This window comes from Trachinotus anak, unplaced genomic scaffold (assembly GCF_046630095.1).
Source record: "Trachinotus anak isolate AG129_WGS33_773 ecotype Australia unplaced genomic scaffold, CSIRO_AGI_Tana_v1 ptg000021l, whole genome shotgun sequence".
Classification (NCBI taxonomy): domain Eukaryota; kingdom Metazoa; phylum Chordata; class Actinopteri; order Carangiformes; family Carangidae; genus Trachinotus; species Trachinotus anak.
In genome coordinates, this window is record NW_027273872.1 from 2,914,164 (window position 1) to 2,940,233 (window position 26,070).

The 26,070-nt window shown below is 41.4% G+C and overlaps 3 protein-coding genes across 7 annotated transcripts; 1 reads left to right on the plus strand and 2 right to left on the minus strand.

Annotated features, from left to right (window-relative positions):
* Positions 1-3,124: 3,124 nt before the first annotated feature.
* On the minus strand, positions 3,125-5,077 carry mid1ip1l (MID1 interacting protein 1, like). 2 transcript variants are annotated; one of them, XM_071458232.1, is made up of 2 exons: positions 4,833-5,077; positions 3,125-4,492 (listed from the first exon to the last, which is right to left on the minus strand). In XM_071458232.1, exon 2 carries the CDS (start codon positions 4,396-4,398, stop codon positions 3,904-3,906), a length of 495 nt encoding a protein of 164 aa, XP_071314333.1. In that variant the 5' UTR covers positions 4,399-4,492; positions 4,833-5,077; the 3' UTR covers positions 3,125-3,903. The 2 variants fall into 2 exon arrangements, with proteins under 2 accessions (XP_071314333.1, XP_071314334.1); XM_071458233.1 differs by having other exon boundaries at positions 4,886-5,027.
* A 2,535-nt stretch (positions 5,078-7,612) lies between these two features.
* tspan6 (tetraspanin 6) lies at positions 7,613-14,093 on the minus strand. The gene is made up of 8 exons (XM_071458230.1): positions 13,901-14,093; positions 10,992-11,180; positions 10,831-10,905; positions 10,657-10,752; positions 10,130-10,285; positions 9,949-10,032; positions 8,561-8,645; positions 7,613-8,355 (listed from the first exon to the last, which is right to left on the minus strand). Exons 1-7 carry the CDS (start codon positions 13,985-13,987, stop codon positions 8,577-8,579), a joined length of 756 nt encoding a protein of 251 aa, XP_071314331.1. The 5' UTR covers positions 13,988-14,093; the 3' UTR covers positions 7,613-8,355; positions 8,561-8,576.
* A 135-nt stretch (positions 14,094-14,228) lies between these two features.
* Positions 14,229-25,907, plus strand: srpx2 (sushi-repeat containing protein X-linked 2). 4 transcript variants are annotated; one of them, XM_071458227.1, is made up of 12 exons: positions 14,266-14,342; positions 14,711-14,767; positions 15,548-15,617; positions 18,362-18,439; positions 19,367-19,558; positions 20,675-20,851; positions 21,227-21,350; positions 21,435-21,556; positions 21,666-21,845; positions 22,749-22,882; positions 22,974-23,095; positions 24,819-25,907. In XM_071458227.1, exons 3-12 carry the CDS (start codon positions 15,572-15,574, stop codon positions 24,997-24,999), a joined length of 1,356 nt encoding a protein of 451 aa, XP_071314328.1. In that variant the 5' UTR covers positions 14,266-14,342; positions 14,711-14,767; positions 15,548-15,571; the 3' UTR covers positions 25,000-25,907. The 4 variants fall into 4 exon arrangements, with proteins under 4 accessions (XP_071314327.1, XP_071314328.1, XP_071314326.1 ...); XM_071458226.1 differs by lacking the exon at positions 14,711-14,767 and having other exon boundaries at positions 14,229-14,342; positions 24,819-25,137; XM_071458225.1 differs by lacking the exons at positions 14,266-14,342; positions 14,711-14,767 and having other exon boundaries at positions 15,345-15,617; positions 24,819-25,445.
* Positions 25,908-26,070: the final 163 nt, after the last annotated feature.

Here is a 26,070-nt window from a genome sequence, read left to right on the forward strand (position 1 = left end):
CTGCCAACCACACAGATTCAAGAGGCCTTTCAACACTAAATGCCTCCCATGTCCCAAGATCTGTCGGTCACATTACACTGAACTCAACAACCCAGTTCACCCCGAGCATAAAAAAAAGAGCACCTTATCTTAACAACGCTTAACATTAAAGTGCAGATTTCTATAAAGCCATAAGCGTCAATCACAAGCACGTAAAATGCAATTTAACACTGAAGAATAAAACGGACTCTTATGCTCCGCACTCACTCTTCTAAATGTCTGCAGTCTATGATGAAACAGCTCATCTTCCCCACAACTTGGAGCCATTTCAAATGTGCAATGCACAGACTGAGTGGTTGCAGCCATTTGCTCTCAGGTTTCTCAAGACATTAATGTGACTGGGGAGACTTGTGCAGTGCCAGTACGAGCTGTATTACAGAACATCACTGTCAGTTCAGGCCCTCTGAGATTTCAGTGCGCAATGGAAAATTCAAATTTACAGCAGAAATTTGAAGAAATTTCACTTATTCACAGGAAGAAATATCTGTTTAAACAAATCATTTAGTGTTATATTCCACTCTCTGTGCTCCCAGACAGGATTTCACTATTTGTACCCTTGTTTACAGATTTCAAGTTTAATCTAGCCTATAAATGCAGATATCTTTTATATTATATGTGTATATTTTCTTCTTCCTGACCTCTGGAAACTATAGTAATGTTACAAATGGGTGAAATAAATCATAGATCATTGATATTTTGGAACATGCTCCTTCCTTGTCTTGATTAGAGTTGGATCGATACCACTTGTCTGTCCATGAAATGTGAAGCTGCAGCCAGCAGCTGGTTAGCTTAGCTTAGCATTGAGACTGAAGACACCTAGCCTGGTTCTGCCTGAAGTTAAAATTTGCTCTCCAGCACTTGTAAAGCTCACTGATTAACATGTCGTATCTTGTTGTATAGTGGCTTTTGTGCAGAGCTGTTTCGTGGTTGGGTGTAGTTACGTCATGGAGTCTCTGCTGGTTGCCTGGCAACTGCTAAAAGGCAAGACTGTAATAAACCTCCATAAAATATTTTATTTTTTATTTTTATTTTTTTATTGTACAGATTAGCTGAATAAAAAAAGATAGAAGAACATGTTAATGAGTGAGATTTATGGTGCTAGTAGGTGGATTTTGTCACCTTTAGGAAGTTTTTGCTAACATCAGCTAAATACACATATTTCCCAAAATACTGAACTCCTGCTGTAAAATTGCAGTAGAAATAAGTTGTGTGCACGACGATGACATATAATCACCTTTTAAATTGATATGGTGAAGTTGATCATTATCATTCAGTCACCGGGGGAATTTAAATCCAACTGTCACTCTTGGCTCTGTTTTTAATGCTCCACTCTTCACCGGCTGCTGTTTGCTGCTCAGCAGGTGGAGGACAGTGGGTTTTTAGAGCAGCTACCTGCTGCGGCTGAAAATGAACCAAAACAGTGAAGCTGTGCAGCAGACACGGAAACCATGAAGTGAAACTCACTGTAAAGCTCTGTAAAGCCAAGGCGAGCTTCAGAATCAGGTGATTATTATTTGTATTTTCATAATTACGAGCAACTTTCACTGTGTTATCACATTTTCATCTGATGCATTATAATTCTATATAATATAGATTCCATGTGCTTCAAGTGTGGACTCAATAACAGATTAAATGACTGGTAAACATGTAGATTAATCTCCTGCACAAGAAAAAATAATAGAAAGCTCATTTTCTATTCACATTTGCTGTCTGGCCAGCTGTCACCAGTTTGGTTGACCCAGTTAATCTAAGTGGGCTGAGCCACACTGACCAGCACAGCCATTTTGATTTGCAGCCATTTGTATGGGCCATTGTGAGTGAAAACAGAGGAGGACTACAGCCTCTCACCGCAGGACGAAGGCAGCACTTTTCATGCAAACTCTCTGCCCTCGGTGTCCTCGCTGCTGCTGCTGCTGCTGCTGCTGCTGCTGCTGCAGCTGCTGGTCAGGGAGCACCGGTGTGTTTGACTGTGTCTGCCCTCCACTTGCTTCCTGGATGCCCTTCATCGCACCACAATCTCTTAATCACAGCTATGCCTCTCAGAGAGAGGGGGGGGGGGGGGGCGGGGGCCTTTGCAAACGGATTGGCTGGTCTTGGTGGAGCTGTTGCTAAGGGGAGGGTTTCACTCAGTGATGGATAGATGTGGCAGCAGATGGGGGCAAACGCTTTGAGCAACATATACATCAATTTGATGTTTCATTTATACTCCACTGGCGTCATGTTCAACGTGAGAAAGCTGCAGAAATCTGTGACTAATATCATCGAAATCTCCCCCAGAGGTTTTAAAGATCACGTTGTCTGTGTCCACGGGGGGCCGTTTATTTTTTAACAAGTTTATTGTCTCACCAAAATAAAGTCTTATCACTTCTGATAGGTCAGTGCACTTTACAGCTTTTTATGGCCCCCTTTTAATTATTATTCCAACCGTTTCAGATGATTAACGCACTGTGTAAATGTTAAAATTATTAGATTAAGAGGAAAATAGCTGTAACAATAGGTTGTGGACTGAAGGGGGCTGGTGCAGCTTGAGACTAATGTGTGCGATGATATTTAATCATTACAGTGTTTTGGCTTAAAAACAAGCTGATCCGTAAGGAAATATGCACAGAACCACTGCTGCCATTCAAATTTAAGTTAAATATGTTTTTGATGTTAAACTGTCTGCAAAACTTTACTGATCAGGCTGCAGGATATTCTGTTAAAGTGCTGCAGAAACTTTACTGCAGGAGATTTGCCTGTTAGCACAACTGTGTGTTTGCATAAAACAGTGATGAGATGATGAAATGGAGGAGAGCATCGACCTCTTTTGCAAACACTGCTTTGTGTCGTCTTCTTTAGGCAAATCCTTCAACACATCATAAAGCTGCTAAACTCGCCCCACAAAAAATAAAAAAGGGAACTGAGTCAGTTGTAGTTTCCATGTTGTGGCATGTCAAAATGCATCACCACACATTCCTGCACAAGCTTCAGCCACTTCACGACTTGTATTAAGAAAACACCAAAACAAAAAATGAGCTATGAGAGGAAACAGCGTTAACACCTCTAACATCCTGTTGACAGTAACAAAAGAAACCCAGCCAGAAAATAAATTTCCAATGATTTATTTCACTTTTACTGCATTTCTGCGTCAATATAAAATTGGTTTTGAAATAGTCGAGGACAAACAACATGAGCCGTTTCATCATAAATACCTTGATGAACTATTTAAGCAGACAGACAATGAGGGAGTTAACTGAACAGGGCAAGAGGGCGTACAAAAAGTCAAGGCACACCATGTTACAGTAACACCAAGTGGAAAGATTTGAAACCTCTGCAGATTAAGAGCCCTTCAGCTCAGCTTTAAAATCATCTCACGTTTTTTTTTTGGTTTTTTTTTTTTAAAAAAAAAAAAGGAGGGACAGAATAACCAGCATTCAATATCTCCTACAGTCAAACCTTTTATTCACAATCAGACACATCGATCTGACGACAAATTCATGTTCAAATTTGAAATGAAAAGACAAAGAGGGGGAAGGTACGTTTCTGCAAAAACCAGAGCTGTGCTTCATTTGGACTTGGGAACAGATTCAATTAACCTCCACCAAGCACGAAACGTCAACCACTGCCCTGACGAGTGGGTGCAGGTAGACGGGTGCAGGCGTCACTGGTTTCAGGTATGTTTTGTGTGGGGAAGAAGAGAGGGGGGGGGAGAAAAAAAGAAATCAGGAGTGTCGCTACACAGGAGTGAGAAGTCACACAGTGGTTGCCCTGGTCAGTTCACTGTCCATTGAGATCTATTCAGAAGAGATGGGGGCCCTTCAACACATCCCATTGTTGGAAGTCAAGCAGTCAGGGTGGGGGCGGGGTGGGGGACAGCAGGGACTTCTATCTCATGAAGTTTCCTCCTCCGATTTCTCTCTTGTATCTGTTGGTGAGGTGGTCCGCTTGCATCGTGAGCTTGGACAGAACCCCAAACAGTCCTCTGAGGTGATAATGAAACTGATGCTCCAGGTCCGAGTTGTCCTCCGGGAGCAGACCCCCGGTGACCGGCTGCTGCTCCTCCTGCTTCACCGCCATCTCCAGGAAGCTGGCGCCGCTGCTCATCTCCCTCTTCAGCAGCCCCCACTCCATGTCGTTCTTTATCGACTTGAGGAGCAGGTAGTGCTCGTACATGTCCCTCTGCTTGTTGGGACACGGCGGTTGGTTGTTGTTGTTGTTGGCCTCCACCTGGCTGGCGGCCTGCTCCTCCAGCGGCACGTCTCGCAGCAGGCTGGGCACCATGATGGTCTCGTCCATGTTGTTGGCAGCTGCTATGAAGCGGTGCATGACGTTGATGAGGGAGTGCTTGTTGCTGGCGGAGTCGCTGCTGATCTGCATCATTGTGAAGGCTTTAGGGCTTTGCTTGGTTACAGTGGAGAGCTGGCAGGTGGAGTTTACTGAGGCAGGGCTGCTCGGTGTCTGAGAGGGGGCTGATCTGCAGGGGGGGGGAGGGAGGGAGGAGACATGAGAAGGTGGATCAGATGCTATAAAATAATAAAATACAACAAATCCAGGCCTAACACCCTCAACTCTTTCAAATCCAGCACAGACAAGTAAAATAAAGAAGCCAATTCACATCCTTCCTGCCCCCCCCTCCCTGCCTCCCCCCCCCCTCCCCCACACACACTAACTGCAGCTCGGTTGCAGGAAACAAACAGAGGCCGCTTGTTTCTCACCCACCGAGGAAAAGCTGATTTTCTAGCAGCCAAAACAAACAAACAAACAAACAAACAAACAAACTAACAGCTCGACGACATGAAGCTCATCGGTCTGACCTTGACTTCCTGCTTCTGAAACAGCAGCGCGGCTCGGAGGAGGAAGCACCGACCTGAACCACAAGGTAACCGGAGGAAAGTCCTTCTTGGCGCTGGTTAAATAAACCAAGTCTTCTCAGGCTCCGCTCAACACCCGCCGCGAAGGAACGTGAAGATTTCCCCGACTGACTGGCGGCTCAACCCGGCGTTTTATACTCGACACGCCGGGGTTGGGGGTGGAAGGGGAAAAAAATAAAGCCCGCCCCTCCTTGTGTTTTCTGGAGAGCCGATTGGACAGCGCGGAGGAAGTGGGCGGGCTCAAACAGCATCAGATCCGAATCCGACCAATGAGAAAACGCGCCGCGGCTGCCAGTCAGATGTCCCGGCTGTAGCTGCTCAGCTGCTCCAGGCCGCTGCAGCCCGGGGGCCGATGTGCGCAGCTGCAGAGGCGCTGCTCCTGCGTCAGGCTCGTGAGATGTGTAGTTTAACACGTTTTACACACAAAATATGAAATAATGCAAAGTTTGATTCGTCAGGGAAATGAGAAAGTCTCCGCGTTTTTCGCTTGTAGTCATTTTAAAGCGGGTGCCAGCTGAGGTCGTTGCTGCACAGGTGCTGCCACCTGGTGTCTGGACTGTGTTGGTTCAAACACACACGACACAGACACATTTAAAGCTCGATGCTGTTCACAGTGGAGGAGTCTGTCTGGAGCTGATCTTACCAGATGGTTGCAGCTGTAAGGTGAAGCAGTGACTTTAATCCTGCAGGTTTACCTGCACAGGTGGAAGAGGTCAGGGGGCAGCAGGAACAGCACAGGTGCATTTCATAAAGTCAGTTAATAAGGTGTGGCAGTGAAGAGGCATCATCAGGGTTATTACTGACACCTGAGATTCTCTGCTGCATCAAAACACAGACAGACCAGTGTCCATTATTTCACTTTATTATTATTATTATTATGAGTTTGATCACCATCTGAATATACTGTCATGATGATATGATGTGATTCTTACATACATCACAGTGCTTTCCTCAAAGTTTCCCCACTAAACGGACTAAAATTCTTATGAATAACTACATATCTATTGTGTTGAATAAAATTAACTTCCCGCAGTGAACAGTGTGAAGATGGAAAAGCCTCCCACATAGTTTACTAAGTCTTTCAGGAACATTTACACTCTGTTGCAGAACATGTTTCAGTGATGTGCTCTTAACCGCTGTCGAGAACAGGCTGGATATACTCCACTGATTAAAGGACAGGGCCACACATTTTTCCAGCTCTGTCTTAAAACACGAAACAGTTTTTTTCTTGTAATTACTCCTCTCGTGCATGCTGGCCATCAGAAGATCCCTTCCTAATGCACTTTCAGTGTAAGTGATTATTATAATAATTTACACAGTTCCACTGACTGGTTTTTAATATGAAAACAATATAATATATGATATGAAAATCTAAATATCACAAATACCTCTGTTATTAAACTTTGACAGAACCTCGGCTTCCTGCAGGGAGATGTCATACATCAACATGCTGCCCCCCCCCCATCTGAGGCCACTAGACTCCATTTACCACTCTGCCCTCAGATTTAGTGTTTTACTGCAGATAGTTATAACTCTCAGCATTGCTCTCTTTATGATAAAGCTGGTTGGGCTTTGCAGTGTGAGCGATGTTAGATGTTGGAAATCTGACTTCTTATGTCTCATCCCTGCTGCTTTGGCTCTCTGGCCCATACTTAACATACTCCAGCATGATTGGCTGATGCTTCAGGAACCCTGAACCACAACTGATGTAGGAAAGACTGCCTTTGCAGAAATTTAATGGAATAATCCGCAACCTCAGTTAAAACTGAAATCACTTATGCCTCCCTGTAACTTTCTCAGTAATCGTTCTCATCCTGCTTGTGACTTTTTATATTGAATAACATCTTTTCTCTTCCATCGATGTGTTTGTCCTTTTTCTTACCTCCCTGTGATATCTAAACTGTGAACAGGCTGTTGCTGTAAAAGACTATATATGCTCAGCCGACCCACAGTCCTTATTCTGTGCAAATATGTTTTGATCAATGTATCTGAAACTTATGAGGCCTCAGTGATGTGAGTTGGTCAGATTAAGGGGACATCTTCCAGAGTTTCAGGGACTAAATTCCCTCTTTGTTACTTATCTTGCACTGCAGCTCAGCAGGAAGACACGAGGGAAACAAAGGGGGAAATTTTGTAGTTAAAAAAGCTGTAGGGGGCGCCCCAGGCCCTCTGCTGCCAGTCACCCCCTCTTTTAACATTGAAAGTATATTAGAAAGAGATCTTTTAATGTCCAGTATGAATAAGACCAGTGAAACCTGTTTTAGTTTTCAAATGGGTATCTGACTAATGTTTTAAGACAGGCTTGAAAAATTGCGAAGCCGTCCTTTAACGCTGGTTTTGAAGTCATTTTTCCACAGTCAGTGTTTTTTTAATTCTCTTTCACACTGAAGTTTATTAACCGAGCCTCGACAGTGTTGAAATTTATTTTGTCGACATGAAAACATCGTCATATACTGAGATGGGTGGTGTTATAACAGGAGAACACAACTTGAGGCGTGCACACAGACCGTGTTATCAGGCCAGGGAAGTTTCTATCAATGTCAGATGTCAGAAAACCTTTGTTTGATTAAAAGTTACCCTGCAAAAATTTAAAAACTAAATCCCTTTCACAGCTTGTATTTTGTATGGATCCCCCACAAGGCCCCAAATAACTGCGTCACGTTAATCTGCCAAACTATCTGCTTCAGCTGTGGAACAGAAACACCCTGAGCTGCATGCAACCATTTGGTAAAGATACTGAATTTCATTTTTATTTTTTATTTTATTTTTTCAAGTATTTTACATGCATCCACAAAAGAATAACAATTCAACACTGAAAACTGTGATACAAAGGTGGCTGGGCTGCTGTAACTGGCACGCATGAATGCAGGCTTTCAACAATACTGGCCAACACACTCATTAGTAAGGCTCGTTTTCCACACAACTCCTAAGTCCTTACTGTAAATCACACACTCTTGATTTCATGGTGGCGACCTCTTATCCGTATCTCAGGCTAAATTCACTTAATGTTGCAGAGAAGGCAAACATTTATCAGCTTATCGTCTAGATTTCATCTGCTACAGACTACAGACTAATTATAGCAAAATTACAAAATAAGGCAACTGCATTATACAAAGACACAAGAAACCGGTAGAGTAAATTACCTCAAATGAAAAAGTAACATTTATGTAATGACATCTATGTTTGATGGAAATTCCCTAATTAAATCCCACAAGTAACACTGATCCCTGAAATGTCCAGGTCCCTTTTCTCTTCGGTCAAACAACGCTGCGAGCGTGGTCCCTTTTTTAATTTCCTTTAACATTATTCCCTTCTGCTTGTTTGTCATTGGTCAGACTGAATAAAAGAAGAAGTCTTGAGTGTTTTTCCCTCTCTAAAACGATAACAACTAGACACACACACACAATGTTAAAATCACAGGAGATTCATTTAACTCAGTTTTCACCAGGAGCTGCTCATCAGTAACCTGCAAACAGACAGGAAGCACAGGTTGTTAGAAAAACAGCTCATTTGTTTTTGCATTTGAACATTGGGTCATTAAATCACTCACACTGCATTTTCTTGGGCAATAAAGTTCACAATCCGTGTTTGGTACAATCTTGTAATTTGTGTGAAACGTGATTAATTCTCCCAAAAAAGTTATTTAATAACTTTGGCAGTGCAAGTCTTACCTGTGGAAGGTCACTGTTAGACCATCTCATACTGGTTGTTGGTGATGTATCGAGACAAGCAGCAGGCCAGGAATATCCCAATGAGCTGAGAGGAAACGTGTTTAGAGAGAAATAGAGTTGTTAAAACACAGAGACAGTTCCAAACAAAATACACCAAATTAATCTTCGTTCTTTTATGAAAGGAAAAGAGTGCGTAGAGAAAACCACATCGATGCTCAAACAGCTTAGAAATAACTGTACACAAAAACTAAATGACTATTTCAAAGTGAAAATCAGGGTGAAAGTTGAACTTATTATTCACTGTAAATGTTATTTGATTCTAAACAGCAACTATTAGGGTCAATTTTGACCTGTTGTACTGAGTTTTACAATGTGGTGCTTGATTATAGTCACTGTGTTGCTCATTGGTCATTTTACATTCATATTATCTAGGCTGTGAAAACACTCGTTCTTTACTCAACATATTATTGACACTTAATAATTTATCCTACAGTAAGCAGCAACATTTTCACACTAAGTATTCAAACTCTCACAGTGGTGGACATAAATACAGTGCTCTTGTTTAGTGGAAACAGCAGAACACTGGACACAGGTAGTCTTCTGCTATTTACACTTCTATTTACACTTTATATGCAGTTGAAGGAGTCGGAGCCTTGCCTAGTTCGTCACAGTCAGGGAGAGGCCAAACAAAAGACAAAACTCAGCTCAGACTCAACGCTCAAAGCTCATTTGTACTGAGGAAGAAGTTTTTACACAAGATGTGATTTTGTTGGAAAAATCATCTTTAGCATTTCATGTCAACATGAGTCTATGTGATTATGTGCAAAGTGCAAACAAAAAAGACAAGTTAGTGTCGAGTTCCTCTTCAACACTGAATGTAAACAGATATTGTGTTTGACAGGAAACTCTGCAGGGCATCTTTAACTACTTTAAACTGGGGATTGATTGATTTATTATTTATTTGCACATATTTTGAGCATTATGGCCTTTATTAGATAGAGAGAGACATGCAACAAAGGTCCTTCACCAGACTCCACCATGGTCAGTGACTGTGTCTTGAACCCCTCGGCCATCGCAACACTAAAACAGGGATTTATTCAAAACATGTCTGGTTTTCTGTCTTATTTTAATTATTGGTTTATTTTGCCAGGACAGTGCACATTAACAAACACTGCTGTAAATGTGCCAGAATGAGCCAAAGGGTTATTTTTCATCTTCAGTCCCAGGATAAATACAAGGTCATCTGTCCACCGATCTCAGCGATGAAACATATGAGTCAAATGTTTCCATAACTGATCTACAAAAACTAGATTTGATGTTGGAAAAAAATAATAGTACAGAAATATAACATGGCTCCATTTGTTCTGAGAGAACAGCATGTGACGTACTTGGAAAAATGCAATCCCAAAGGAGATCCCAGCGATGATTCCCAGGTTGGCCTCCATCACATGGGTCACCAATGAGAAGCAGCCCTGCAGAAAAACAAAGGTTTAGAGAGAGTGGCTTTCAAGGTTTTTTTTTAAACACACAGTTGCACAGTTTTTGAGCTGGTGTAGGCAGTGAACTCACCGTCGTGTACACCTCTTTCGCAGCCTTGTCCAAGTCTTTCAGGGTCTCCTCTGAGCACTTGGTAATGTCTTTACAGCAGCTGGTGGGGATGCCCTTCTCTTTAAAGTAAGCTGTGCCGTTCCAGTCAGTGTAATTTTTCACCCCACAGCAATGCAACTACATGGAACAAATTCTTTGGTTTTTATCAAACAGAAAACTGGGTCAAGAAATGCTTTAAAGAATGTAAAAACAAAAAAAAAAAAAACCCAACAAAACAGCTGGATGTTGGTTTTCTCGCCACAACACAGTGAGTGATGTCACTGCAGATGTTTTGGAACACCTATTGACAAAACATCTGCAGTGATAAAATGCTTGAAATTTTAAATCCACAGAGAGCAGTGCAGCAGTGCGTCTCTGCTCTCTGTGGTTCAATATGAGCCTTTAAAATATTCTTAGATAAACTCGAGTTCTTTGGTTTGTACAGCGAGACACAAACAGAGTCCGATACAAAACGACACCATTAGCGAAGTGGAAAACCTCCAACTCACATTCCTCTGGATGCCGTCAACTGCAGTGCTGCTTCTGTCAGTGCTGTTGTAGAACTTCACAGCGTGGTCAAAGGCACTGCCTAATTTGGCTTTGATCTGGTGAATCAAAACAACATAGTGACCCGCTGTGATCGATTTGTGAAGTATTTGAATGTTTTTGCACCAGTAACTCACCTCATGTCTGAAGATAAAGCCTGAGATTCCTGCCACGAGCTCAGCCAGGAACACCAAGGTCAAAAACATGGCATACTGAAGAAACAACGCAAGGGAGAAAAACTGTTACACAAGGTCACATCTGAGGGGAATATTTCAGGGATTACTGGTCCTTCACTGACCAGTTTGAGCATCCATGGGCTCCCGCGGCATGTAGCGAAGCAACCGAACAGTCCAAAAATAACGATGGTGGCTCCAGTCCCAATGAGGACATATGGTGCATTGGTGCTCTCGTCAGAAGCCAGGGACAAATAGTCCTCCAGGCTCACCTTCCCCCACACTCCGACTGCCAGCAGGATCACGCCTGTGACCTGAAGAAGGAGACAGCAGGGCGAGTCAGCTCCGGCATCAAAGAGCCACACAGAAAGATGAGGAGGGTTTTTAGGGCTGCGTCTGACACAAAACCTGAGATTAAAGGCTCAAACCCACGTTCCTAATGACCCACTGGTTAAGCAGCTTTGTTATCAAACCTGACTCATTTTCAATTATCAAATCTTCAGTCTTAAGGTTTTGCTTTCAATGATTGTAGTTAACGAAAATGAAAAATCATTTCGTGTTTATGAGCCGGAAGGATTCAAGATTTGAGCAGATTTGTTAGACAGATCCAGACACTTTAACAAACCAAACATCCAAAGTGGAACAAATTATTGAAACTAAACCCAAAGTGGATGACAGAAAATCAGTACGCAACAATTCTAATAATCAAATAATCATTTAAATCCTTTCTCAAGCGAAAAGTGATAAACATTTGCTGGTTCCAGCTTCTTAAATGCGAAGACTTTCTGCTTTTCTTTTGATGTCATATTTTGTCTCGTCATATTAACACTTTTTTGAGGTTTTGACTGCTGGCAAAACAAGCAATCTGAAGACGTCATCTGGAGCTCTGGGAACTTGTGATGGACACATTTCACCCTTTTCTGACATTTTTTTATACAAGAAAAAGTTAAGCTTATTATTTGAGAATGAAAATAATTTGCCAAATAATACTGGATGCTAATTACTCAATTAGGCAATCAACACAAAATTAGTCAGCAACTAGTTTAATTGATAGTTTAAGTCATTTATCAAACAAAAATACAAAATATTTCCAGCTTCTAAAAAGGGGCAAACTTGTTGCTTTCTTTTGTCAGATAAATTTAATATCTTTGGGTTAGGACTGCCTGGAAATGTAATGGCCATTTTCTGAGATTTTATTAACCAAACAATCAAATACATAAATCAGGAAAATATCTGTCTGCTTATTTGATAATGAAAATAATTATTAGTTGTAATCTTTTTAAGTTTTGCTGTTTACCAAGCAGTGATCAGGCATACAAGAGCTCCTCAGACAGACCAGTGATTTGCACTAAATCTGGCAAGTATCAAGGATAAGTTTAATTAAGAACCGTGATGGGCTGAATCCAGGAAAAACACAATTTCCATTATTGATTTCCTTCATTAAATCTACACTGTTCCCCAGGGAAGGACATGCAGGTGAGGAGAAACAGATGAGTTAGAGGAGGATATTTAAGCTCTAAAACAAGATGTGCAATGAGTCTATAATATTGTTTACTGTCACCATATATTAGCTAAACTCTGCTTTCACTTGTGCCAGTCATAATAAACACAGTCATGTGCTGCAGATTGTTTATTGACCTGTCAACGTTATAGGGGATACCCCTCTTACCTCCACCGGTGGTTTAACCATCTCAGTATCTTTCCCTTTAAAACTGCCCACACAAGTCATTAGCCTGAGGGGAGACATCAGCTCACCCAGCAAAGAGCAATAAATTGTTAGATAAAAGCACTGACTTGAACTTTGTGTTAGCAGCAGCAGCCTGAGATGGCTGTTTGCTCAGTGCAAAGATTAATGGGGGGAGCAACGATAAGTGCTTATTTTCTTATGAACGCAAGCTTGTGTTTATTTTCCTTACTTGTAATTGGAGCTGCAACTAGCAGTTATTTTCATTATCAGTTATTCTGCTGATTACTGTCTTTACTGTTGTTGATAAAATATCAGAAAACTCCAAAACTGCTTTTATATTTTCCCACAGCCCAAGGTCATGTAGTCATAACGCTTGTTTCATTCGGCTGCAACAGTCTGTCCATTAACTCATACGTAAATAGACAGAAATCTAATTAGCCACTCTTTTGATATGCAATAAATCTTTAGCAATCAAGCAAAACATTTCTCAAGTGAAAATACCAAACATTCCCTTGTTCCAGCTTCTCAAATGTGAGAATTTGCATATTTTTTCTGATGTGATAATAAACCTGAAGAACTCTTGTGGTTTTGGAGAGTTGGTTGACAATTAATCAACTAATTGAGAAATTAATTAGCAGATTCATTTATAATGTAAAGAAATCGTTACTATAAGCCCCACATCACATCCACTGAGAAGCTGAAACAAGCTAATGTTTGGCTTGTTTTGGTAACTTTTCATATTAGAGGTCCAGGATTTCTGTCTGTTTTCACAGCAATATGTCAAAAAAAAAAGTGTCTACAGGCAAAAATGATATGTCAGTGTTTGCTTTTAAAATTTATATCATATATGACAAAGAAAATCATAAAATATTTGTCATTTTTTGCTCTAAATAATTGCAGATTAATTTTCTGTTGATTCCATACTGGACAACAAAACTACTAGCTACAGATTTACGGCAGATCAGTCGATTAATCGACTACTCATTGCAGTTTCACCCTGTAAAAAACACAATGGATCATTTCTAATAACTTAGTCACACTGTGAGTTAGTTAAATGACATATTTTCCTCAATCAGGGACGCAGGATATCAAAGTGTTTTTGGGGAAACGTTGATATTTTCTGCTGAACAACACAAACATCTGCTCCAACGGTCGGTTCGTTTCCAACAAGTGGTTCTTCACACAGAACCGACTCCACTTCGACGTTTAGTCGACGTCTTTAACTCCCTGTGAGTCCCCGACAGGGTTTGAGGAGACGATGAGGTTAGCCGGAGCCGCTTTTAGCCCATTGTTGCCCCTTTAGCTTGTTGCCCGCTCCCTCCCTCGGCTCCATGTCCTGCTACTCACCCAGAATATGAGGCTGTAGGAGATGAGGAAGGTCTTCAGGCAGGTGATCACCGGCTTCGTCTGAAGCCGTCGAGACGGCGGCGACATGGTGCTGATCTTTGGTTCTTTTCTTTTTTTTTGTTTTTTTAACTTTGGGCTGAAAAGCAGAGAGAAAAGTTCACTTCTCGGCGCCTCGGAGCGGAGAGGAAAAAAAAAACAAAAAAAAAAAAAACTTCGGGGGTAAATCCAAGAGGAGAGGGCGGAAGTGACGTCACCGGCCCAGATTCACTTTCCTGAAGCGATGAACAGATTTCTGCAGCAACGTAAACACAGATTTCAAAATAAAACACACACTGAACACACTGTAGGCTACACCAACCCTACCAGACAAAATGGACAAAAAGAAGGAAGGATAAAGAAAGAAGGGGGTTTTGTGAAGTTTCCTTGCCAAAATCCCACCTCGGTAAGTACCATAAATAGATTAACCATAAGCAAAATGTACCTAAAGTATCAAAAGTATTAATTCTATTTTTTAAACCACTGCCTGGCGTATTGTTATAGTTGGTAGCTTATATTTACACCTAGCTGAAAGTAATGCAGTCTAATACAACAATCCTGCAATATCAGTGAGGGAAGAGTAAATAATCTGCATAATGTAATACAGTTTAACAAGTTTTTCCAAAGTGAAAATTACTGAATGCCCATATTAACAAATAACAGCAAGTTTTTTTGTTTTTGTTTTTTTTTTATTGTAACTTGATCAAATGCATGCTTTTATGCTGAAGGCAGCAGCGTCACTTCCTGCCTTGTGTTGTCTGACTTTATCCTCAGATGCGCTTTTCCTCTGCTGCGGGGACACGCTTGTTTGGGCTGAATCACATTAGCTGGGTCAACACAATCATCACGGTGTGGCACAATGGTTCTCATTTAAAGATAAACAAAGATTTTTTTTTTTCCCCCAAATCTAATTTGTACTCAAATTATGTCCAACTAAGGTCTAACCACATTATATGGTGACACTTTCAAAACAGCGCGTTGTGTGAAATCGTTTAAGTGGACACAAAAAAACATCACAACAAACCGATGAGGCCTGTTGTGCAGTTGTGCAGCAGATTATCTGTTGTGTTGGTGAAGCACTCTGTAAAGTCGTTAGTGAATAAATTGGATGACATAATGAGGTTCAAATCAAAAGACAATGAATTTCCCATAACGAATAAATTCATCCCAGGATAAAGTGAGAATCATAATCAAGTGTGTAATCTCTGCAAGTCAGCACTGATCCGATTAATCACATGATCAGTTCACAAACATTAGAGGGGACGGAACTTGAATCTATATTTCTAAACCTCCCCCGCCTGGGCTCGGCTGTGGGTCGTCTGAAGGGGTGGGTTTTTTTGGGGGGGGGGGCCCAGCCGCGGTGGGAGGAAACAGGAGAAGTCCGGTGGTGCCACCAAGTGGTTTCTGCCTCTGAGGATCCTGCGGAGACTCTGGTCTGACGGGAGCGCTCCTTGTCCTCAGCAGAGATAATTACATGTCTTTTAAAAGTCGATTCTCATATTAGTTGCTACCTTTCCTCTGGATTATAACTCTGTACTTTGTCTTTTTTTTTTTTTTTTTGTTGGATTCTGGAATCTAAACCAAAACCCGCGGACAAACTTGGTTTTCCAGGAGGGTCATCTCTGAGTTTCTGACATGCCCCCCCGCCGCACTGTTGTAGTGATCATTTTGTTCTTCACAGGTGAGTTCAAGAGTCTAAACAATCAAAGAAAGAAAAACCCTTGAAAGCATTTCTGTAGTTGTGTATCCAAGCTCGTGAATTCTGAATATTGTGTAATTTCATTCAGACAAAAATGTCATTGGATTCCTGTTGTGGAAGAACAGTGAACTCCATTCACTGAAAATGTGACTTAAGTAAAAGTGTTGTAAGTATTATTGGCAAAATGCTCTTAGAGTCAAACTTACTGTAATACTCCTATAATACAGTATATTACTGGATCATTGTAGTAGTAGCCTACAACAAATTCCTATTTCATTTTTTTCATTGTCTGTAAAAAGTCAAAATATAAAGAAATTACCCAAAACAGCCCAAAGTGACATCCTCACACCCACACATTATTCAGTGTGCTGTCATTCAAGACAACGAAAAGCAGCAAATTCTCATATTTAAGAAGGTGGAACCATAAAATCTTTGGCATTTCTGCATAAAAACGACCTCAATAACTTTTATCATAACAGTTGCAGGTTAATTCGATCGACTAATAAATTCAAACTATAAGGATATTCTGTAACTCAGATAAATGTAGAGCAGTAAAAAGTGAAGTCAGATAAAAGTGTACTTGAAATAGAAAGACTCAAATAAAATGACAGATTTGTGCTAAAGGGCAGTGAATCTTTAGATTTTTAGTAAAATATATCATATATAATGATTCATAGAGACCGAAGACAACACTCAAACATCCATCTTCCTTCCCTGCAGTTGGGAAATACCTTCATCTCTGCAGTAATAACAGCTGGATTAGATGCAGATGTGCAGAGTTTTTGAGGGGAATGCAAGTAAAGCCCGCTCCCCCCTTCAGGAATGAAGACCCAGGATGCAGCTCCTCCACAACATTTCCCATCATGCAACTGGCCACAGTCCAGTCATGATGAATTTAAAATAAACACGCTGCAGCGCAGCCGTACTTCCTCTTCGTGTGCTTCTCTCTGCTTTGCTGACCAGGCAGTTTAATTACAGCTCGGCTCCAATCACTGGCAGTTAATTACTGAGGAGTCCCCCTCCGGGCCGAGCGTGCTCAAGCCTTCATTTAATCCTGCCAGATAACGACGTGACCTGAGATCCACCCAGAAGCACCACAGGCTCAGACGATAATGTAGAGTGATTGAAAGGATGCTGGTCATTATCTCAGCTTTGTCATTAAAGATAGATGAAACCTCAAGCAGGCAACATTTGTCAAACTACACACCTTCGTCTGGTGTGAGTCATCCCTGCTGCATGGACTCACTCTGCCAGCAGCATGAATGTCTCTGAGGTAAAGTCAGCACTCTGAGTGGTGCCTGGTGCTCAGTGTGTGTGTCAGTGTCTTGGTATTCTGTGCCCAAGTGTATGACTTTTATACAAGAAGCAGTAACAGTTACTTCATACAGAGGCTCCCCCATGAACCTGCAGTAATCCCTCTTTATGAGACCACTGGTTTAACCTTTAACTGTATATTGGATTTTATAAGATTATCGTAGTTGTGATAAAATCTTAATCTGAAAAGAAACCTGTAACTAAAGCTGTGATTTAAACGCAGTACAATAAAAAGCAATATATTCCTCTGAAGTGTGGTGGGGAATTACGTCTCCCCACTGCAGTAGTTTTACCTGCATGTAATAAAAAAAGAAAAGATATTTAATTGCCATGTACATGACGGTGCATGTCATCTACAAAGCACCTGAAGTAATGTCTGCTGCCTGTCTCCACCTCAGCCCTGCAGTGTAGACCATCAGACTGATGAGCTGAGCTTGTTTATTTCCTCTGTGACTAATTCTACGTAAGGGGCAGTGGGGAAGTGTTTCTGAGTGGAACATTGGGCTCATTATGAGAAAAACGCTGATGATAGTTTTAACCCACACGTCACTGGAACAATCTGGAGCAGCCTCCACAGTGGGAGGCCGAATGTGAGGCGCTGTTATTAATAGAAACTATGTTGAAATGCATTTAATTTGGTTGAGGGAAATGGTGCCAGAAAACATACAAAAGTGAGGCGAAGCAGAGGAAGCAGCACGGGGACTGACTGGAGACGGGGGTGGAGGTTGTAAAAAAACTGGAAAGTTTGGCGCTCGTCTCTAAATATGGAGTCATTTGCGGGATTTGAAAAGGGATAATGTGCCTGAACCACAACTGCTGAGAGCGGAGGACGGCAGTGAAAAGGGTTTATTGTGCAGAAAGACTCATTCAAAGACAAAATTCAGAATCAAGGACAAAGTACAGCACATGAGCCATGCTGCATGGAAAGAGATGAGTAAGAGGGACCATCTCCAAGTGAGTAATGAAAACACGCAGTTTGTCCTAATTTGTGGTGAGGTTCATTGTCGAATTAGAAGTTTCATAATACAACAAGGGCCAGAAAACACTGCAATATGAGGTCCAACGTGCCCTGTCCCTTTAAGAAAACAACACAATCTCGACAGTGTTTGCAGAGTCCCATGTTTTCTCTCTCAGGTTAAAAGCCCTGAGGAGTTTCCGTTAGAGTCACTGATTGCAAATCCAGTTGTCTACGGACTGGAATGTTACTGAGCTTGTGTGAAAGGAAGTTATGGAAATGAGATTGTGTAGGGAGGATGATTTGCATGTCTGCCTACGTTTGTGTGACCTATATATATATTTAACACTCTGGATGCAGAAGCTTAACAAAGCTTAATGTTTGACTGACCAGAGAACCGTGTTTGACATCTGACACCTTGGTTTGTTGATTGTCTGACTGTTCTTTGTTGTTTCAGCTGGATCTGGTACCACAGTATATGACAGCTACAATGACTTCACAGAGGAAGACCACACTCCTCAGCTAGACTACAAAAGTACGTATTGAGAAACACACAGAGTCACGACAGAGTGGGCGATGTGATGATATACACAGTGCCATCAGATGAGTGTTTGGACATAAACATAAGTCTGTTGCCATTGTGTGGTTAGAAAAAGAAAAAATGAAATAGCCTCTGTGGTTTGTATGTGTGACAGTTCATTGTCTTTTCAGAGGATGACACTCTGCTAATCATTGATCTGAGTAATCAAATAATCCTCCGGGCATTACCTTTACCCCCCAGCTTGAATTTGCACATATTTTCATTTTTATTGTCTTCAACTACTATTGCAATATCTGTTTTGATTTATATTCAGTATCTAAAGGCTAGGGGAGCAGGCCAGAGGTCAATTTCCAACTTTTATTTTAGTTTAAAGTCTTTTCTTTTCCAACGTGTTGTTGTGGTTTAATCTCTGCAAAAGAAAGAACAAAGTCATTAACATGAAATCCAACTTTAACAGAAAATATATAAATAAATAAATAAAATAGCAAATATTAAACAAGAGAAAACCCGCAGCACTCACACCACATGGTTAAAGGTGGGAAAAAAAGAACAAAGGGAGGGAGGTGGTATCTATAAGCTCCCCTTCTGGTGGAGGGGTGACACCTGAGGGGGGCGGTTCCCTTCCTGATAGGCACACTGGGGTTATCCTCCCTTTCTCAGGTGTGATCCTGGGACTGATGGATGGGGACTTCTTGACAGCTGCACACACACCCAGCCTGCTCCCCCGGCCTTTAGATATTGAATCTAACAATGATTTTATAAAATTTGACCTGGTTTTTACTGTTTTAACTTATATTAACTTATACATGTTTATTAGAACAGGATATGTAGTGATGTAAAATTACACAGACTGGTGTTGTACCTGAACTTCCACCATCAGTGCTTCACACAGATTTGGGTTTGGTGACTCTTCCAAAACAGATCCTAACTGGTGTCACTCTCCGAGTCTGACCAATGGGGAGGTGACCTGCCACTCTCCTCGGGGAGGGTCCTACAGGAGCACACTGGGCACCCGCTGTGAGATGAGCTGTGACCGAGGGTACCGACTCCTGGGGAAGAGCTCGATTCAGTGCCTCGCCAGCCGCCGCTGGTCTGGGACGGCCTACTGCCGCAGTATGTGGAGACTTTAAGTTCCTATATGAAGACAAATTTTGTGATATTCTGGGTTTTCTTATTTCCAGCGAACCCCATGTAAAGACCACAACAGATCAGTGAACTGATCCTACTGAGAATATTGTTTGTGTATCCAAAGCCTATCACAGCTTATTCCCATAGAGCTCCATTGTTGTTTCAAATCTATGAAAACACATCAGTGAGCCTCATTAGCATAAACATGGGGACTGTTTCTTATGAGGGATACCACACGCGGCAAAATGCTGTTGGAAAATGTGTTTTAACCCTGTAATGCCTGACCCCAGAAATAATGGACAGAAAATTCTGATTTCTTGAATCCGGAGCCTTTATTTGACCCTTTAACAAAATTTGAAAAAAAAATTACAAAAACTCATTTGCATATAGGTTTTTCCAAATTTTATACACAATTTTACTACATACTAAAATGCAAAAAAAATATGTAATTATAACTTGCTTCAACAGATTAAGTGTTCATGTTAGAATATCATTAAAAATTTCAAAGAAAATGTCACTGGAAAATCGTAAAAATCGCAATTTTCTTTACCTTGATCCAGTGAGTTGGGAACTATCTGAAGGTGGCCAACCTGGATTGTCCCATGTACTGTGTTTGCATTGTTGTAGTGATAAAGGATCCACCAGGGATTGGAAGACAAGTGTCAGATTGGATACAAGAGGGTTTTGAGTGAAGTTTTTACCATAAGGTGATGCAGTAGGTCTCAGAAATGCTTGTATCAAATTTGATGCATTTGACATTATAGGGTTAATCCGCTTCTGAAAATAGTCCCCAACAAATATGTGGTCTATATAAGCCCAATAAAACATTTGCTAAAACCTACAGCACCTAGGAAATTAAGAAATTATTAAGCCTTTTTAAAAATATGAAAGTAATAATTTATTAATTCATTAACATTTTTCATGAATGGGCCTTGGATTGAGACTGGGGAACAGAAAGAACGGAGAGGTGGACTTAAACATTTGTTGGTTTTGGTCTTTCATGGGATTTATTGACAAGAACAAAAATATAGAACACCTCCAGCCTTAGGCTTCACGGTTTACACTGATTCTCTGGTCGTTTCCGCCCTCGCACCTCCTCAGTGATGCGTTGCCATGTGCTGCCCCTCATCCCACACGGCAGATACACCTGCACTCGCGGCTTTATGGTGGACTCCAGGTGCGACTTCACCTGCGACCCCGGCTATCGCATTGAGGGGGAACACTCGCGCACCTGTCAGCACGGCGCCTCATGGAGTGGAGTCCAGCCGGTTTGTTCAGGTACACCAAGGTCTTATTTTGCAGATGCGTCTCAAGGTTACCAGATGTCTAAACCCAAAAGCCTTGTGCATAATTTCTTGAACTGTCGACGAGAGGTTTAACTTATTGCCTGAACACGGACCTAAATCCGGTCCATCTGTGTTACTGTCCAGTTTCCCATCATTCTTCCCTGTGTCCACTCCCACAAAAACAACCGTGTTTTCTTCTCCTCCAACTTTTGGACTGAATCCAAACCAGGCACTTTTATTTTTCACTCTTCATATTCTGCTCTGTGCAACTGCAGCCAGTAAACTATCCAAAAACAATGTTGCCATTCAAACCAATTTCCTCTAATATCTCCAGTATTGTTTTTAAGTCTCCATCTGTTTATTTCAGATACTGATCCTCCAAAGATCAAGTGTCCGCCGTCCAGACTCAAGGTCGCCGAGCCAGGAAAACTGACTGCCAGGGTAACCTGGGACGCCCCCGCTGCTACAGATACCGCTGATAAATCTCTCGAGTATGTCGCTCTCTTCCATTGCCTCCTTTTCCTGTTCACTTGAAAACGGAATTAAACATTTGGTTGTCACTTGTGTCTCTGCAGTGTAATATTAGTGGGCCAGCAGCCAGGCACCGACTTTAAGGAAGGGGCAAACATTATCAGATACAAAGTGTACGATCAAGCCAGGAACAGAGCTGCCTGCAAGTTTATTGTCCGTGTTGAGGGTGAGCTGACAAATCTTCAGTTTTTTCTTTTATAAAATGAGTTTAAATTCCTTATAACTCACAGGCTGACATGGTGGACTTTTTTATTTCAATGGCGTTCTCTTTGCAGTAAGAAGATGTCCAGCACTACCTCAGCCTCTGCATGGATACCTCACCTGCTCCTCTGATGGGAATAACTATGGTGCAACGTGTGAATACCACTGTGACGGGGGGTATGAGCGGAGTGGGGTATCTAGTCGTGTCTGCCAGTTCAACCGCAACTGGGGCGAAAAGGCTGCAGAGTGTGTTCGTGAGTACTGAGTGTGTATGAACATGCTTTGCTGCATATAGTGCACTGCAGAGGTGCTCACATCCTTTACTTAAGTAAAAGCACCAATGTAGCAGTATAAAAATACAGTGCACCATTACAATTGAGTGCTGAGGGTATGAGAGTATGAGCAAAATGTAGTTTATCAAAAGTAAAAGCACTCGGCCCCTGTGACTGATAAATTATTATTGGGTATGTTACTGTTTACTGTTGTAGCTGGTCCAGGTGCAGCCAGTTGTAGCCACTTACTGTACAGTGAGGTTGTTCAGTGGGTCCAACCTTCGGGTCCGAAGAAGAATTAATGGGGCAGCAAAGAACAAAAAACAAAGTTTTGCCTCATAAATTTATATTCCTTCTTTGAAAACTTTCTCTAATCTTGGATTTTTGTGAAATATTGGAAAATTGTACCTCTTTAGGTCTTATTAAAAAAGTTATTTCCATGAAACCATTCCTTGGAAATGTCTCTCTGGTGGAACTATTAAGAGCTCTGACATCAAACACCAACGAGAGGCCACAAGCCAAAAAGCTGCTGATTTAGTCTTTGACAATACATTTTATATTTTAAACTTATATAGTAACTAATACAGTTGTATGCAAAAGCACTGACTTAATAATGAATGAAATAAAAAGTAACGCTGCATTAACATTTGAAGAAAAGCTAATGTCTGTTTGCTGTGTGGGTTGGATTTAGTGAAACAAATGTAAGATCAATATTTGTCCCCGTATTGTTGAAGAAGTAAAATTATAAAGCCTCATAACTGTACTTAATGCAGCACTTGAATAGATGTCCCTCCTACCACTAACATGTACAATACATGACAGAATGCATATTGTATGTAAGAGGGTGTGAATGCAGGAGCTAATCGTGACCTTGTGTGTTTGCAGCAATGCAGATTAAATCAGATGTGAAGACGGCCTCGGCCCTCCTGGACCAGTTCTATGAAAAGAGGAGGCTGCTGATCATGTCTGCCCCCAACATCTCTGACCCGGACTACCAACTGCAGAACGTCATGATACAGGTGAGGAGACCTTTCGCTGCTGGCATTTTCTAAGAGAGTTTAACAAACAAGAAGAAGTACCTCAAAATGCGTTTTGTCCTGTTTCCACCAGAAATCAGACTGCGGACTAGACCTGCGACACGTAACCTTGATCGAGCTCCTGGGCTCCCCACCCCGCGAGACGGGCCGCATTAAAGAAAGTCTGCTTGGCTCTGAAGTCATCGAGGGTTTGAGGTAATAGTGAAATACTTCATCACTTAGTTATTCAGTAGTTTTATGGTTCTTTCAGGGGGAAAAAGAAGTTAATTTAGTTGAAAAACTCCATCCTGACATGGCTGCATATAACTCACATTCACATTAACAGTAAGGGGCTGTTTCTGCTCACTCTATTTAAATGTCAGAGCCTCCTAATAAAAAGGGAGTTAGTTTGATGTTAAAAGGAAAAAAATCCACTTGAAAGATTATCAGTTTTAAAAATAGCAGCACAATCGCTCCAGTAGTAATGAGACAGAACAACATCAATATAAATATATAAACATCTGGCTTTAATTCCCATGAGAATCAATGAGGTGCTGATTCATCTTAGAAGAGGCAAAGATATAGATTTTTTCCACCAACTCTGAAGTTTGAGTAAGGGGCACCACTCACTTTTTCCAGCCTGGAAAATCTCTTCCTAACTCTCTACACCGACACACAAATCCCACAGCTGAGTGAGGGCAACAGGAGCCACATTCTTTGAGCACTCTAGGAAAAGTGAGCAGAAATCATTAAAGTAGAAGTGGATGAGAGACACGTGTCACATTCTTTGAGGCTTATTGTCAAAATCATTTTTCCATTAATAAAAGCAAGAGAGCCTTTAAAAAAGAAGGTCCTGGAAGCCAGCAGCTGCAGGATTAACACCGAGCTGATCAATACTCTTACGTTAACAATGGATCAAATGACAAGCTGTGAACACAGTGGAGCTTTTAGCAGCTGGATAGTTGGTGGAGACCCAAGAGCTGAAAAGAGACTGAAAACTCTACTTACATTTGTCAGGTGACCATAAACAGTCAAGTTTGTTTTATTTATAATAAAATATCACAACTGGAACAACTGGGGCTTTACAGTTTGTACAACATGCAACACCCTCTATCCTTAAATCAGACTTGAACCCCCAGAAAAAACATATTTATTGGGAAAAAAACAAGAGGAGGGATCCCTCTATGAGGAGAATAAGGATCTGGGAAGACGCTGAGCAACTTCCAAGTGCCACCAAACGCGACCTCCTCTCCACCAGTGAAACCTGGACGTCTAGGTCGTAGGTGTGTAGTAAACTGTTGTGTAATGTGTCGTCATGTCAGCTTCACAGAGGTGTGATACGTCAGTGTTGTGTTCGTAGCCTGCTCCGCTGCCATCCAGTGGCCAATAATTAAATAAATAAAAAGAATGCAGCTTTAAACCTGTAGCACCTGGGGACAGCGTAAGGAACATGTCATCACCTTTCCTGGTCAACAGTTGTTTATTTAACACATTTAACAGTTACAGCGCAACAGTAACATTCATGTTTCTTGCCACCTAATGAATTTCAGTCCAATGTTCACCTTCTTTTTGGTTTTGTTTTGCACTTCACCAACTTGACAGAAAGTTCTGTCCACTAATTGCTCCACTATGTTCACTAGTTAGTCTCTAACTGTGTCTGTTTTGTGGTTGTTGCTGAGCAGGAAGTGCACAGTGGGTTTATCTGAGCTTTTTTTAACTGAATACTTTTTTGTAACTGAATACAGCTGCCTGCTGTGGCAGAAAACCACTCAGAGCCATGAGGATGAATCACAACAGTAAGGTGGTCTGGAAAACCTAAAGAATGAGCTGAAAGACACTAAAAGCTTGGAGCAGGACACAAAAATACTGGTTATAGCTGCTTTAACATAAAAAAACATATGAGATGTCCCTTTATATGCTGCATCATGTTTTTCTGCAGACAAGCATTCAGAATTTCCAGATCCTACTTCAGCATGGTGCTGCTGGACAAGTTCGGAGTGGACCGAGAACGCTTCATTACCCCAATGGCGTCAGATGAGCTGTTCTCCTACATCGACAGCTTCCTGCTGGATGAAGAGGAACGAGAGAGGCTCGAGCTCCACAGAGACTTCTGTGACTAATTTAATAAATCCCTCTGGTTGCCACAGTGATAAACTCATCAGTATTACTATCACAAGATGAGGAAGGACAAACAACTAGAGGCCAGGTCCAGAGGAACATGGGGAGGGCAAAGAGGACAAAAAGGCAGTTCCTCATGTTCAAATGTGATCATTATACGACACTGAAGTGAAAGCACTGTTTTCTCTACATCATGAGGGCATGGAGGCCAGCGCAGATACAGAAAACACAGCAGACAAGGTTTAGGGAGAAACTACCAGTAAGCTAGTGAACACATAGATCATCCAAAGAAAGTCTGTTAGTAACATGATATTTAGTGAGAACTGAAAGACCTGAAATAATAAACTATCACTGTTACAAAAGACGAATGAGGAGCACTGAGGGGACAGATAGTTTAAGAATCCAGTTGGTATTAAAGTGTAATATAAAGCTGAGACAATCAAGCTTGTCTGGGGTTTAGTCCATTTTTATTGGGTGAACAGAACTCTACGATAAACATGACTCTGATCAGACTCCAAAATTACAAATCTACATCTATATCTAAAAATAGACAAATTTAATAATTTCAAATAAAGATTCTTATTCAATTTATATAAATATAATTTTACATTACAGCATATTGTAAAATACAATGGTGTAGATTAAACTAAGCACAATTTGTTGGATGCAACACCAGAAACTCTGTATAATACGAGTTTGTAATGAATTGTTTCCTCATGTATCAGTGTAATTCTGTACAACTATAAGAAAAAGGGCGAAATATTTGTGACACAGTTTCTGTTCTAAGTGCTGTGCATGATTTTTAATCGCAATAATATATACAGCCTGAATTTTAACATAAACTCACCGTGTCAGTGCTTTTAAAATAAAGAGTTTAGTGTTGCATGCTTTGGCACATTTTCAGCAGTAACACCAGTCTGCAGTCTGTGGAGTGGAAGAGAGGGAGGCAGGCGTGAGTAGATGTTTAGCATTCAGCCGCGTCCCTCGTCTTTCCAACCCAGTTTAGATGAAACCATTCCCACTTCCATGACGAAAGCCTCGACCCTAACCCTAATCCCCTGCGGAAGTGGGCG